General features: G+C 42.3%; 1 protein-coding gene across 1 annotated transcript in view; it reads left to right on the top strand.

Annotated features, from left to right (window-relative positions):
* Window positions 1-3002, top strand: part of STXBP6 (syntaxin binding protein 6) — a gene marked incomplete at its 5' end in the record, with an annotated part of 177312 nt that extends 174310 nt beyond the window's left edge. The window contains 1 exon segment of the mRNA NM_001260925.1: window positions 2384-3002. Within this exon segment, the coding sequence (NP_001247854.1) occupies window positions 2384-2407 (24 nt within the window). The 3' untranslated portion in view covers window positions 2408-3002.
* Window positions 3003-14278: the final 11276 nt, after the last annotated feature.

Raw genomic sequence — 14278 nt, 5'->3', positions numbered from 1 at the left:
GGTATCTTGACCTCATTTCAGGCAGTGCTCTTTCTGCTCTACCTCCCTGCCTTCCATATTCTAACACTCCTAATTCCTAGGGAATTTTTAAATGAAAACTAAAATGATACTACTTTCTTAGTACATTCAGGCTGCTATAACAAAATACCATCAACTGGGTGATTTATATACAACAGAAATTTATTTCTTACAATTCTGGAGGCTGGGAAGTCAAAGATCAAGGAACTGGCAAATCCTGTGTCTGGTGAGGGCCTGTTGTTTGGTTCATACATGGCACCTTCTCATCATGTCCTCACATGGTGGAAGCGGTGAGGGGTCTCGCTTCAGCCACTTTGTAAGGACACTAATCTCATTCATGAGTGCTCTGCCCTCGTGACCTAACTGCCTCTCAAAGGTTCCACCTTCTAATAGTATCACCTTGGGGGTTAGGTTTCAACATAACAATTTTGGGGAAACACAAACATTTGGACTATGGCAATACTCAAATAGCAAAATGTCCAGTAACTGTATTTCTGCAAATCTCAGCTGGTCGTGGGCCAGGGGCTCCCCTTAGCTCCATTCCAGATGCACTGTCCTGGTTACCAGGGTCTGGTTTGAACAGCAGCACAATCACAGTACTGAAGATTAATGGCTGTGGGTAAATTGTCACAAGCCCATTAGTTGAAAGTTAACAGCTCATTGAATACCAGGACAGCAGCACTGATCAAATATTTATGGTCAGTATTTATTATGCACAACACTTAACCGCTCTGTGTTGATGTGATGGTCCATGTTGCTGACTAATGTATAAAAACTAGAAACAGAGCAAGAAATAGAGGCCATGCAGTGATGAGGTTCAGAGTGTGGCCAGGAAGTGGGACAGATCTAAGCTAGAGCCCTGGCTCTGCCATTTGCACCAACCTGGACTATATGTTTCCTGGACTATAAACTCTTCGAGGTCAGGAGTACTTAGCCATCTCTACCCTTCTTGGCAAGAACCCACATCACTCAACACGACAGCCTGGGCACATTTGGCACTTCCCAAGCCCTGTGTCTGACAGTTGACTGACTATCGGTTTCAGCATTGCAGAACATCTGTGGAGGTCTTCACCGGCATCACCACACAGAGGTACCAGGAGCTCTTTCAGCTGAGGTTTCCCAAGCAGAGATTAACTTATCAACATGAGGACTGGTCCAAAGGTCCCCTCTATCACATGCAAACCTGGCCGGGGGCACTGCTTGTGAGTGTTGACCCTGCCTTTGCTGGTGGCTTAGCTGAGATGGCAGCCCCAGGGTTATAACTTACTTGTTGCAGATGTCAAGAAGAGAAAGAGAAGACTCAGGTTGCCTTGGATTTTGCTGGAGAAATGGATTAATGACATCTTCCAAAATGATGCAGAGCACCACTGGGTGAAATCAGTAGGATCGGCCTTACTAATTCTTAAAAGGCAGAGAGCCTGGTCAGGATGCAGATGACAGGGCTTTCTGCAAAGTTATTGCCTGCAGAGAGTCCTTGCTCAAAGGATTTCTGAGCCACAGAACCCTAACCCCAGTTGTTCCCAGCCCCAACCACGGGAATTAGTCCCTGATATCAAACTCTGGATACATGAGGAGTTACAGTTCAGCCTCTGTTCTGCCTTCTGGTTCACATCACTGTATGGACTCCTTGGGAAAGATCTGGCTAAGAAAAGTAAAGACAAATTTAATTTTATATTCTGCACCTGCATATCATTTCCTTAAATACATTATCGTGGGCTGGCTGGGCTTGGGAAAATATTGACTGATACTGTGGTATTTTATGTTCCCATTTAAAAGACCTAGTATTTTAATAGACTATGTTTTACAAACACCAATGGGAAAGGCATAAATCAAAGTCAGGATTTGGTGTGTTTTGGCCCTCGTCAATAACACAATTAAATTGTGAAGGACTGTGGACTTGGTTGAATGTCCAGGCTGCATATTAAATAGATGGTTGTAGATTGTCTCACTAAAAGCTGTTGATTTTTAATACTTCATGAGATGCCAGTAAATATAATTCAGGGGTGTCACTTCTCCTGGATAGCTGGGAACCCCAGCTGTTCCTAGGGTAATTCACTCATTCTGCCTGTCCACTTGTTTCTTCATTTGTTCCTTCAGTGTGATGAAAGAACACCACACAGCACTCCCTCCCACCTGGATGCATACACCGGCAAAGCTGTCATAAGGAAGAGTAACAAATGAAATGTCCCAGGAACTATTTGAGAAAATGTTGCACATTTAAAGGTGCTACTGTAATTAGTAATGGTGATCTGCCACAGAGAGTAGAATTTTGTGCTGCTTCGCATTGTGGAGGTGGAGAGGGAGCAGCACAGTGAAATCTCCCTGCTAATAAAGTCTTACTTTTCTCATTCCCGTCTCTCCTTAGCTCGCCATGAAGCACAAATGTTGAGAAACTGCCTATCCTGGTGACCCTTCTTAAGAGAAACTGAAGAGTTTGTTCAGCAGTTTTTACAAGAATTCGGGACCTCCGCTTGCTTCTTTTTTTCCAATATTTGGACACTTAGCGTGGTTTTTGTGTTTTCTTTTCAGATGTTAATGTGAAAGAAAAGGTGTTGCATTTTTACACTTCCCTAATGATCTTGCTAATAAATACTACAATAGCATCAGCTTCATTTTGGGTTTTTCCCTCCCCCCCACTGTGTGTATGTGTGTATATGTATGTTTTGAATATGTTTTCTTTATTAAAAAATATTTTTTGTAGTTTGAATGTGAAATTTGGACCAAATGATAAACTGCGCTGGGTCTAAACTGGCAACATGTATTTTTTTCTCTGACATTAAGCAGGAAGACATTTTAATGTGGTGACATCAGATGTTGTTTTTCCTAGATGAAAATGAAAGTCAAGCAGTGATTAGTTTCACTCACTGTCCTAGCTACACTTAATTTGAAGATTAAAATTCTACATTGTAGAAAACAATTGGATTTATTGGGGAAAACAGCAGTCTTAGATTTTGCTCCTTACATAGTAATCTTTTGCATGAACCATCACTTGCATTCAAAAATAAAAAAATCAGAATCACAGATAGAAATCTCTTTCCTGAGTTACAGCTTAAATACTCTTGCTACTTGTATCCAGGGTGTTTATTTGGAATTATCATATGAAGGATAAAAATTTGAGAGTAAAGGCCTAAAGAAAAGCCTACCTAAAACCCTCTGTGTATTCACAGATGTTTCTCTTGTCATTGTCATAGTGATGGTCACTGGTATGGAAAAGCGCTTATATTTTTATCAAAAAATTGATTTGTCCAGATAAAGGTCTGTGTCAATGATAATGTGAACAAGTAGTACATTTAAAATATTTGTCTTGTCTTTTTACAGTCACGCCTATTTTAGAGACACCTTCATAATGTCCTTGGGAAAGGGCCTTTAGTTTCTTGGTATCTGGATTTTGGAGGTTTTGATGTTGTTTTTGCTATCTATTTATTTAATGTAATTTAACCTGTGAGTTTCTTGACAAATTGCATTTCATGGCAGTTGCACCTTGCCTGGTCTGATATAAAACAGCACAATCACGAACCTTTACATTGCAGTCAGTTTCAATACAGTTAGTCACACACCTCGTGATTTTCTATTACTCAAGATAATAAGGGGCTTAGAGTCTAGAAGTTTTGTTTCCTAGAGGGTTAAAATGCTAAACATAAAAAAGCCGTGCTTTTTTATGAAACAAGGAGACAAGCTGCACATCTCAGACATATTGTAAGCCTACCACTGCAGCGCATTGATTTTTAAGCTGCCTGAATCTTCAGGACCCCTATCTATTCCATCCTATCCATTTTGCCAATTGAGTCGATGTGTATTGCAGCCTCTTACATAGGAGCCTAAGATGATTTTTGGATTGTTAATACTGATTTAAATAGCTTGAGTTCTCCTAACTAAGCATTCCCAGGGAGAGAGAAAGTTTGTCTGTTGGGGGAAAAAATATCAGACGGTGCACATTAAAAAGGAGATGAGATTTGTTGGAGACAAATTTTAGAAGCCTTTTAGATGATCCAACTCAAGAAAACCCTCTATAAAATTTAATAAACTATATAAGTTAACTATAATATTTTATACTTTCTTTTTGGTGTCTTAAAAGTTTAAAGAAGTGAGGAACATGCCATTTGGTGAGTACTGTTGGAAGCTATTTTAATTTCTAGGAAAAGCCCCAAATATCACTCCAAATAGACTTTGCAGACCTCAATTCAGAATACACACACACACACACACACACACAGAGAGAGAGAGAGAGAGAGAGAGAGAGAAAGAGAGAGAGATGTATTTATCTTTCCAAATGGGATTCTGGTTTCAGAGAGAGAGAGAGAGAGTTGGTATAAATAATTGAAAGGATAAATCTAAAACCCCCTGACAATCCGCCAAATTCAAGAACAGAATTAGTTGCCAAATCTCTAACAACAGTGTTTGGGAAGCTGCTTCTAAAGTAACTGAGGATGAGGTCATAAGCATACTGTGAAACCCAAGATTCTTCTTCCCTGGTAGAATTATAATAGTTACTCTTGATACATGTAACTATTCCATGAGTTGCCCTCTTTCCTCTCTGCTTATCCTTTTAGACCTAAGTCTCATTGGAAATAGCCTGAATTAGAAGAAAGCCCACCTGAATCTTTATTAGCCCCCTCTAATGATTAGTTTCCAGGCTGTGTTCATACCTTTGACCTCTCAGTGTCAAAAGTCCTACCTAGGCTTCCCCACAACAGAGAGGGCTGTAACAGCAATCCCTGCCCCTCCTTTACCTCCCAGCCTCTTGCAGAGGAGCCCAGTGATAACACATGTGAAGTTCTTTGCTATCCTTTTGTAGAAGGTGCTGCAGTACAAAGTATTAATACAGTCTAACTTAGACAAAATAACTCTCATCATTTGGGACCAGCTTGTTTGGCTGAGCTTGTCAGAAGACATTTCGTTTGTTTGTTTCATTTCTGCACTTCTCTATGAATTTTGGGATACTATATTTCTGTGAAGGACTTACTGTATGGACAACTCATAAAGGAAAAAACTTTCCAGTATTACCACTTCTTCCTGGAATATAGCTATAGTATTTCTCACTAGTATTATTAGATACCTGTGTACAGAAAGTATGCAGTTATTCAGGTTAATGTTTCATATTAAAGAATGTATTTGTAAAATGTAACATGATCAGTAGTTACCTTTTTTCAAGCTTTGAAGAAGTTCAGATTACGTGTTAGACTTAAATTACAGTGAAATCTGTTTTAATACTACTTTTGTGGCTAGCAAAGGTTGTGTATCTATTTAAAATTATTTACAGGATGCCCTAAATAAAGGGCATTAAAGATAGGTTTAGCTCTTAATTTTAGAAATTGTGACACTCCTGATGTCTGTCGTACAGTTATTAATTCTTCAGAAGTTCTCTGAGATGTCAAATACAATTTTCGTTTAATTCAGAGATAAGTAACACCTGCTCTATTGATTCACTATTACAGCAAATCCTAATTTTGTCATTAAATATTTTAACTCTGTGATGAAATTTGTTTCTTGCAGTTATTTATGAAATCTATAAAACACTAACAGATAAGTACATGTCACCACATTTTTTATACTAATAGGAAAATCTTATGTGCCTAAGGGGAAACCTCAGAACTAGTATTAGCATGATGATAAAATGTCATTACATATGTTCTAATGGAAAAGCTTGGAATGTAATAAAGACTAAAGAGCTAACCTTAATCTAGACAATGGGCATCTATTCAGCAAGTTTTTTTTTTTCCTTCTCCTGGGTGAAGCAATTAAGCTGATTAATAATTACCTTTCTCCTGATATTAGTGATGTGCGCCATTCGAGTTCATATTATAGCATGTGCCCTCATTCAGCGAACTAGTTTCATGCCCTGTTAAATTGGAAAGAAGACTTGCTTGTATTGTGTCAATTTATTTTTATGGGAAAGCAAATGCAACATATTGCATCGCCCCATTTGTTTTCAAGGCAAGTGATTTGGGCGACTACTGCAGCAGAACAGCTGTCTCTGGGTTGGCGTGGACGCTCAATAAAGCAAGGGGGACTTGGAGATATTTCCTGGGAGGAGTGCAGGTGGAAAGGAAAGACTGCAGTCTTCACTTTTCAGAGAAGAATGAGTAGAGATATGGTTTGGGTAGATGAGGACCCAGCCTTAAGTGAATTATGCATTTAAAGGCACTTGCTCTTGTGAACTAAATTATAAGCCGATTGCCCTGCAAAGATTATCCTTTTTTAATATAATTTTTATTAGCGATTACACCACAACCAACTCTCAAATTTTACGGGAGGATTAATATAAGAAATCGGTGGTGCCTTTCCCCTGCATCAATGAGAACATGCTTAGGAAAAATGATTGACTTATCATAATCATCATCTGCCTCAACAAGCAGATTGGGGCAGACGTGGGGAAACAGAAGGGGAGGCGCGGTGAAAAACACCAGAAATAAATTTCAAGATGCAAATGTCTGAGTATTGTTTTCTGTTGCTACCCATTCTGTGTGCCTTTCATAGGATAACTTGTGTGGTAGCCGGAAGTACGTATGCATGTTCACCTAAGCACTCTCAGCAGGCGTGGAGAAGACAGCTGTGCACTGCTCTTGCATAGCCCCCTGAGTCACTCTATGCCAGCTTCCTGCCCATCTTGGCACGGGTGGGCAGGGGACAGTACTTCCTAGTGCCAGTGAAATTGTGGCAGTGCTACAGGTGGACCATTATCAGAGCATGAAGACAAGCAAAGATGTAAGAGACATGGAAAAAGGACACATCCCACCCACAAGGCAAGTCTCACATTCTCTAAACGTGAATGCACTAACAGTCCTCTTTAACAAGATGGTGCAAAGGATGGGTTTTCTTGTGGTTTGCTTTCTTAAAATCTAGAAAATACATCTAAAATGGTTTTGTATAACCAAACCAACCTGATGGTAAATTTGCCTTCATTTATACCTTTGCCCCAACCTTTTGAACAGTCTTCTTTCTCCTGTTCATGCCCTCCTTGCTTCCTGGCCCTTCCTAAATCCTGCTTTAGCTCTCCCTAAGGCGTTACCCGTAAATAAAGTATTGGTTTACAGTGGCTTCTTAGAGCAGTTCCTCCACCCTGGCTGCCTGCCACAACCAATTGGGGAGCTTTTAGAAATAAACACATTTTACTCCCAAATTTGCCATTTTGATGTCGTTGGTCATGTTGTGTTTTCTAAAGGAAAAAAAAAAAAAAAATTCCAGCAGGTCTGGGATGATCTGGCACCTGGCTTCCCCGGATGTTTACTAGATTTTAAACCAGCAAATTAAAGCTGTTGAGGGCCAGGCTCATGCCTGTAATCCCAGCACTTTGAGAGGCTGAGGTGGACAGAACACTTGAGCCCAAGAGTTCAAGACCAGCCTGGGCAACATGGTGAAACCCCATCTCTACAAGAAATACAAAAAATAGCCAAGCGTGGTTGTGCACACGTATAGTCCCAGCTACTGAGGAGGCTGAGGTGGGAGGATCACTTGAGCCTGGGATGTTGAGGCTGCAGTGAGCCATGATTGTGCCACTACACTCCAGCCTGGGTGACAGAGCAAGACCTTGTCAAAAAAAAAAAAAAAAAAAAAAAACCATCGAGAAAATTAAATATAATGTGCATTTAAGCTCTATTACTACTATAGTGTAACCTGCCTTAACCCCCATTTTATTTTCTCCCTTGAGCCTCATCTGGAACCTCAGGATTTCCAGAGTTGTTATTTTCACTTCCCACCTCTCTCCCTCCCCTAAAGTTTTCTGACACATTTTCTTCTTTCTGCTCACGAGTCATGAACCTGGGCATAACAGTGTCTGCCCCCGTGGTCCATCTCACTGGCCACTGATGGACATAGTTCGATGAGGCAAAGCTGCCTTGCCTCCTTCAGCCCACAGGGACTAATGGACAGACCTACATGATGCTGAGTTGTTTGCCGATGTATATTATTATTGCTCTCATATTTTGTCTGTTAGACATTTTAAATGCTACTGATTTTCTCAGATAAAGTGGAGATATTTTTGTACATTATTTTCCTGTCTTTTGCATACTCAGCCAGCCCAAGGATGCCTGTTTCTATGGCTCCCAGCCTCATCACACATCCAGACTTAGATGTGTCAAGAGCTGGACAGGAATTTCTAGTCCTGCAAGTCCCAGGTGTCACTTGTCAGCACTAGATATGGAGCCTTTGTCCCACGACATTGTATCACAATTGCTTTGCCACTTTGTCAGATGACATGGAAAGAAGAAAAATGAGCCCATGAGTTCTCTGAGCTTAACCCTGCGATTTAAAACATGCCACGGATGACCCATAGTATCTGAAGAAAATCTCTTAATTGTAACACTGCATCCTTAGTGTTTGAAGCCTCAAGCCTTCTGTTAGCTTTCCTTAAAACAATTCCTTTCTTTTACTGCCCCAGGAAGATAAATCCGGTTTCTACTATTAAATGTCATTTTATTCATAGTACAGTGGCTTCTTTCAGGGGATGTTTTGTGTTTTTGGAACTGGAGATACAGTGACTGATACTGGTAAACACATTTGCATTGATCCTAAACCTTCCAATACTGAAGGAGCCTTGGCATTTGGACAGAAGGAAAATGAGGGAAATAAGAATGTATGAATTGTGCCCTACCTGGAACCTCCTGGGGTGGAAAAATAAAACGCATCGCCTTTTAGCAGGCGTGGATGAGGACAGGGAGCCCCCTTGTGGTGATTTCCTGGAGGCAGCATTGCATCATATTTAAGATGAGGACCTAGGTTCACCTGCCCTGCTCTGAAATCCAGCTCCAGTTTTACCACGTGTGAGGCCTTGAGTAAGTTACTGACTCTCTCTGTGCCTGTTTTCTTTAAAATGGGGGTGATCATTATAAGGATTGATGAAATAATGAATGTAAAACCTTTAGCCCCGTGCCTGACACATAAGGGCTCCATGTATGTCAGCTTGGCAGTGGGCTACTTCCCTGTAATGGACCCAGAACAAAGCAGTAAACTTTACAGGCCTGGATGCTTGCCACACTGTGCTGCTGGCTGGTAGAATAGACAAACCTTCCTTAAATTCCTGTTAGCATAGGACACACGGGGCAGACATTATTGTACCGAGGTACACTCATTTTTATGGCCCAGGGATGAAGACCCCTTGACATCCCATAGATGCCCGCTCTGGGATAAAGGAGAGACTCCTGGACTGCAGGAACCCAGTGTTGGGCACTTTCTGGAAAAAAAAAATTCCAAAAAGGCTAAATTTGCAAGAGACAGAAGTGAGACAAATTGGCCTCCATGTCTGTCATCAACTATGGGGATGGAAATGAATGGTTTTATGATCTGGGAGATGATTGGACATGTCTTTTGGACAATAATTCATACTCCCCTTGAAAAACAATGTTTAAGGTTGTTCTACAGATATACTGGTGTGATTCCAAGGATGCTGGAAGGCCTTTCTCAAAAATAAGCCACTCCCAAATGACTTAAGTTGATAGTAATTAAAAGAGAACCATTTACTCCACAAATTGAACCTGGGTCTAGAGTGAAAATAGCTCTAAGAGAAAAAAGGAAGTGACTAACATCTCACTAATGTGTAAATTTGTAATAACATACCTTTTATGGAAGCATCTTGAGGTGTTCAGTTAAAAGGAAGGTCTCAGAAATTCTATGTTGTCAGCATACCATGTTCTCCCATAGTTGCCTTGATGCTATTAACGACCAACATTATTATTAGGTCATTTGGAAAGGACAGTCCAAGCAAGGGGGATCATGCTACTTATAATAGTGGACCTGCCCCAACCAAAATATCAAACTCTACTCCTCTAAATATTGCACTGTGCATTATGCTTGTGCCTGGCCTCAAGTGATCCTCCTGCTTCCCATTCCAAAGTGCTGGGATTATGGACATGAGCCATTGCAGCCAGTTTGCAAATTTCTTTTTGAAAAAGGAAACTAACTAGGATCTTTTCTAGCAGAGAGCCTCCTGGCTTTGTCACTAGCTTTGTGTTCTTAAGCAAATGATACAGTTTAATCTGTATCTGGATCTTTATGTTGCACAGGAAAATCGTCCCCACCCTGCATGCCTTGGAGGCCTGGTGAGTAAAGTGGATTGTGGAATGTGAAAGAGCTCTGGTAAGTCCAAAGTGCTGAGGAGGTGTGCATTACTCACTAAAACCTGGATCTTTCACTGGTCCCACTCAACATTTAGAGGAATCTCTTATCTACCTCTACCCCTTCCCCTACAAGCTCATCCCTGAAGTACTAGATAGTATCATGACTTCCTTCTCCCCCTCAAAGGAAAAAAATCTCCTGACACTTGGACTCTATTTGCCATCATGGGAAGTAGAACAAAAGCAATAGTAGAAGACAGTTCCAACCTGCTCGGGGAAGGAGACAGCTGGACTGGAGACCATCCCGGGGAGGGAGAGATTCAGAGCATTCCAGGGACTGAGGGAGAGTGTGATGCCAGACGGTCAGCCTGTAGGCAGTCCACCCCAGAGTCCCTGACAGCTCTTCAGAGTCTGACATACTGTTGGAGAAACTGATCTCTACCCACTTGGGAAGACTTATTGAAAACAAACTATAAAATTTTAGAAAGCAGCCAGGGAGAGTGGACCTCCTCTCCCCCAGCATGGGGACTGAACTGAGGCACACTCAGGTCCTTACATCTGGTCATCTAACGTGAGAGTCACATAGAGGGGGCCACACCAATGGCCGAAGTCTTGGGAATTCACTGGGTAAAAGTGGAAGGAATGGTGACTCAGTTATCCCAGGGAGACAGGATACGCATGGAAAGATGCAATCCAAGGCCATCCTTTCTGATAAAGACTCGGCTCACCTAAACACCACTCCCTGAGGGCAGCACTGTCATCCTGACTAGAGAAGACCCAGCCGCCAGCTCTCTGCTGCCTTGTGAGGGTGCCCGGCCTGGCCTCACTTTCCTCGTGGAAACAGCAGAAGGAAGGACGGGAAGAAGGTGTAACTGTCTCCCCTCAGCCTGATGCTGAGCTGGTCTAAGCTGTCTACTTCATGCTTCTGCTCCTCTGGCTCCGCCATGATCCTCCATGGTGGCTGAGCCACCCTCCCTACATAAGGTTGCCCTTGTGCACCTACCACCCACCCAATCTGCTGGATGTGGACACCACAGGTGGAAGGAGTGCGAGCCAGAAGCCCCCCGCCCCAACAAGGCTTCCCACAGGTCCCTGTCCTGCTTCTCCCTTTGTTCAAGTCCTCTCTGCAGAGGTGGGATGAGGGGAAGGAAGGCAGAAGGAGGCTGAGGTTTCCACATGAGGGGTTGAGGGAGCTCTAACAAATGCTATCCTTACAACACATGAGCGGCAGGAAAGGGCAAGGAGGGGAAATTGCTGAATCTACTTCAGAAGCCATTCAAACCCGTCCAACAGTCTGTCAACAGATGACGGCTTCCAGCACTTCCCACAGGCCTTAATTCCATAAGCAAACCCACAAGAGACACTGACCTAAAATTTTTATTTTTTTTTTATTTTCTTTTTTTTTTATTTTTCTTGAGACAGAGTCTTACTCTGTCACCCAGGCTGGAGTGCAATGGTGCAATCTCAGCTCACTGCAACCTCCGCTTCCCGGGTTCAAGCAATTCTCCTGCCTCAGTCTCCCTAAGAGCTAGGATTACAGGCACCCGCCACCACGCCCAGCTTATTTTTTATTTTTAGTAGAGACGGGGTTTCACCATGATGTCCAGGCTGGTCTCAAACTCCTGGCCTCAAGTGATCCGCCACACCTTGGCCTCCTAAAGTGCTGGGATTACAGGCGTGAGCCACAGCGCCCAGCTGGCCTAATTTTTTATCGTGGGGTTTTCTTTAGGAAAAAAAAAAAAAAAGCCTTAAATTATAGTTCTCAGGTTTGCTTATGCCTAGAGAGAGAGATCCATGCCCCTCCCACGCCCCTGAGTTCAATCAGGACCATAAACAAACACCATCCCGTTACTCATTAGCCCTTACCTGGCCTGGCCATCTTTCAGTTCTCCAAACATGCGAGACTTTCACACCTGAAAACCTTCGCACGGCTGTGACTGTGTGAGGAACACTTCTTTCCCTGACCCTTCACACAGCTGATCATTTCTGGACTATCAAGTCTCCACTTAAATGTCTCCTCAGAAAGGCTTCCCCTGACCATCACTTCTAAAGTAGACCTCATGGCTTTCCCTCCTCATGACCTGCCCTTCTTTCTTTCCACAGAACCTAAGGAAATGCGTGTTTGTACATTTGTCTACTTCTTTATTGTTTTGTCCATGATACATTAAGCTCTGACAGGCGAGGAACCATGTCTATTTTGTTCACCAGGCTGCTAAGATTTATCAGGCACTTAATAGATTCTTTTTAAATGAACAAACCTGCCCTATGCTAAAGCCCCCACGCAGAAGGGGCACAAATGGGAGTTACAGGAAAAAAAAAAACCCCAAGTAACTAAATATATGAAACGATATTCAGCCTCACTCATAGAGAAATGCAAATTTTGTAAAAGGTAGCTTTCAAAAGCTTGATTACACTTGACAATCAAATGCTATTGAATGGGAGGATAAATTGAGACCACATTTTAGAAGGCAAAACATTTGAAACCATCAACATTTTTCAGGCTTCAAATTGCCTGGGCCTGCCCTCCTGACTCAGCCCTTCTCCGGGTCTGCACTCTGCGGGTCTCCAGCCGCCAGCCTCTCCCGCCGCTCAGCACTGCCTGCCACACAGCATGCTGCTACCGAGCTTGCCCTCATTAGGGCGGCTCCGTAACAGCAAGTTTCTCCAACCTCTGGAAGGCAGAAAGCAGCCATCAGAGGGCACTTAATTCCCCAAGACAAATAAATAAATAAATAAACAAACCCTGCTTGTTGTTGTCCTGTTTCATATTTGATATTGGCAGGTTCTTCCACTGCTCCCATTCAACTTCTGCAGCCATATATCTTCCCTTATTCTTCAGGACTTTCCTCTTCTTTGGGATTCTAAATCTGGGAGAGAAGAAGAAATAATGGATTTCTAAGCTGCAAAGTTACTTCTTGTATTGGGTGATCTTTTTATTCATTTATGCCAGTTATCATTTTACCGTTCCCAGTTTCAGATCTGCCCTTCTTTGCCCTGCTGTGTTATGCTGGAGCTGGACTCTGTGAACATTGCGCCTGCTGCTTCTAAAGGTTAACTACCTTTTACTAATTAACAATTCCTTATATTAAAATCTTCCTGTTAACACAACTGGCATGGTTTCCTAGTCCTGCCTGGCCCTGCCTGATACACCATTTCAGTAGATGCTCAGTCAACTTGGCGTAGCCCCTGTGCCAGACCTTTACCATTCACCAGAGCATCTTTTGGCAAATCCCTTACTTTTGGCAAATGATCTAATTTTCTACTTTGCTAAGATCAGGACTATGCCACACAAAATCATTTCACTTTCCCTTCCTTCCTTGTCTAAGTTATTTTGGATCTCTGCATGCCCAACTGTAATAGCTGCCCACAATGAGGAGGGCTCCTCTTCTAGAGCCCTTCATCCCCTTCTCTTCCTGCTGCTTCCAGTACCTTGTTCCATCAACAAGAGCCCCCCTTTCCTTGTGTCTTTGGTCTATGCTTGTATCCTCCATTGTGAAATCTGTAACATACCATCTTCTCACCAACTCTGCACAAAAAAAACACCATGAGAGAATGGTGCTGACTCCCTAGCCCTTACAAGTTGGTGTCCTTCCCAGTCACACTGCTGTGACTGCTCTCTCGGGATGTCCCAGTCAAACATCCAGTGGCCAGTTCCCTGCAGTAGCACCAGAAGCTTCTAAACTCTAGCTCTCTGACTTGCCTTGTCCCCAATCCCTAAGAGCACATTTCCCGAATAATGCCATCCTGCCCCCTCTTCTGTTTTTATATACTTTTTGCAAGTCAATGAATTTATTCCATAAGCTGATTTTTTTAACTTTTATACAAAAATACTGCTCTGGCCTTGACCTTTCTCCTGAACTCCAGAACTGAATTTCTGACTTTGCTGCTGGAAATTTCCATGTAGCTCAGTATGTTCAAATCTGAATTCATTTTCTCTTGTTACAGGACTATTATCCCCCTCTTAACATTCTACATCAGCTTAAACCTAAGCTCTCTCCCCTTCCTCAACTATAAAGTGGGAATAGTTGCACATATCTCAAGAGATTGTGTAGGGCTAAAATTTTGTTGTAAAGTCATTAGGAGAGTTATTTTTTCATTAATATCAACCATTTGAGTAGTTACAAGCCTAACAATTCTATTTCTTAGATACAGTCTTTTCTACGTGTGTTTTTTCATCATGGTGACTGATCTAACTCTAATCTCACCAATGT

This window comes from Macaca mulatta, chromosome 7, assembly GCF_049350105.2.
Source record: "Macaca mulatta isolate MMU2019108-1 chromosome 7, T2T-MMU8v2.0, whole genome shotgun sequence".
In the NCBI taxonomy this organism is placed as follows: Eukaryota; Metazoa; Chordata; class Mammalia; order Primates; family Cercopithecidae; genus Macaca; species Macaca mulatta.
This window is presented reverse-complemented; position numbering and strand designations above follow the sequence as displayed.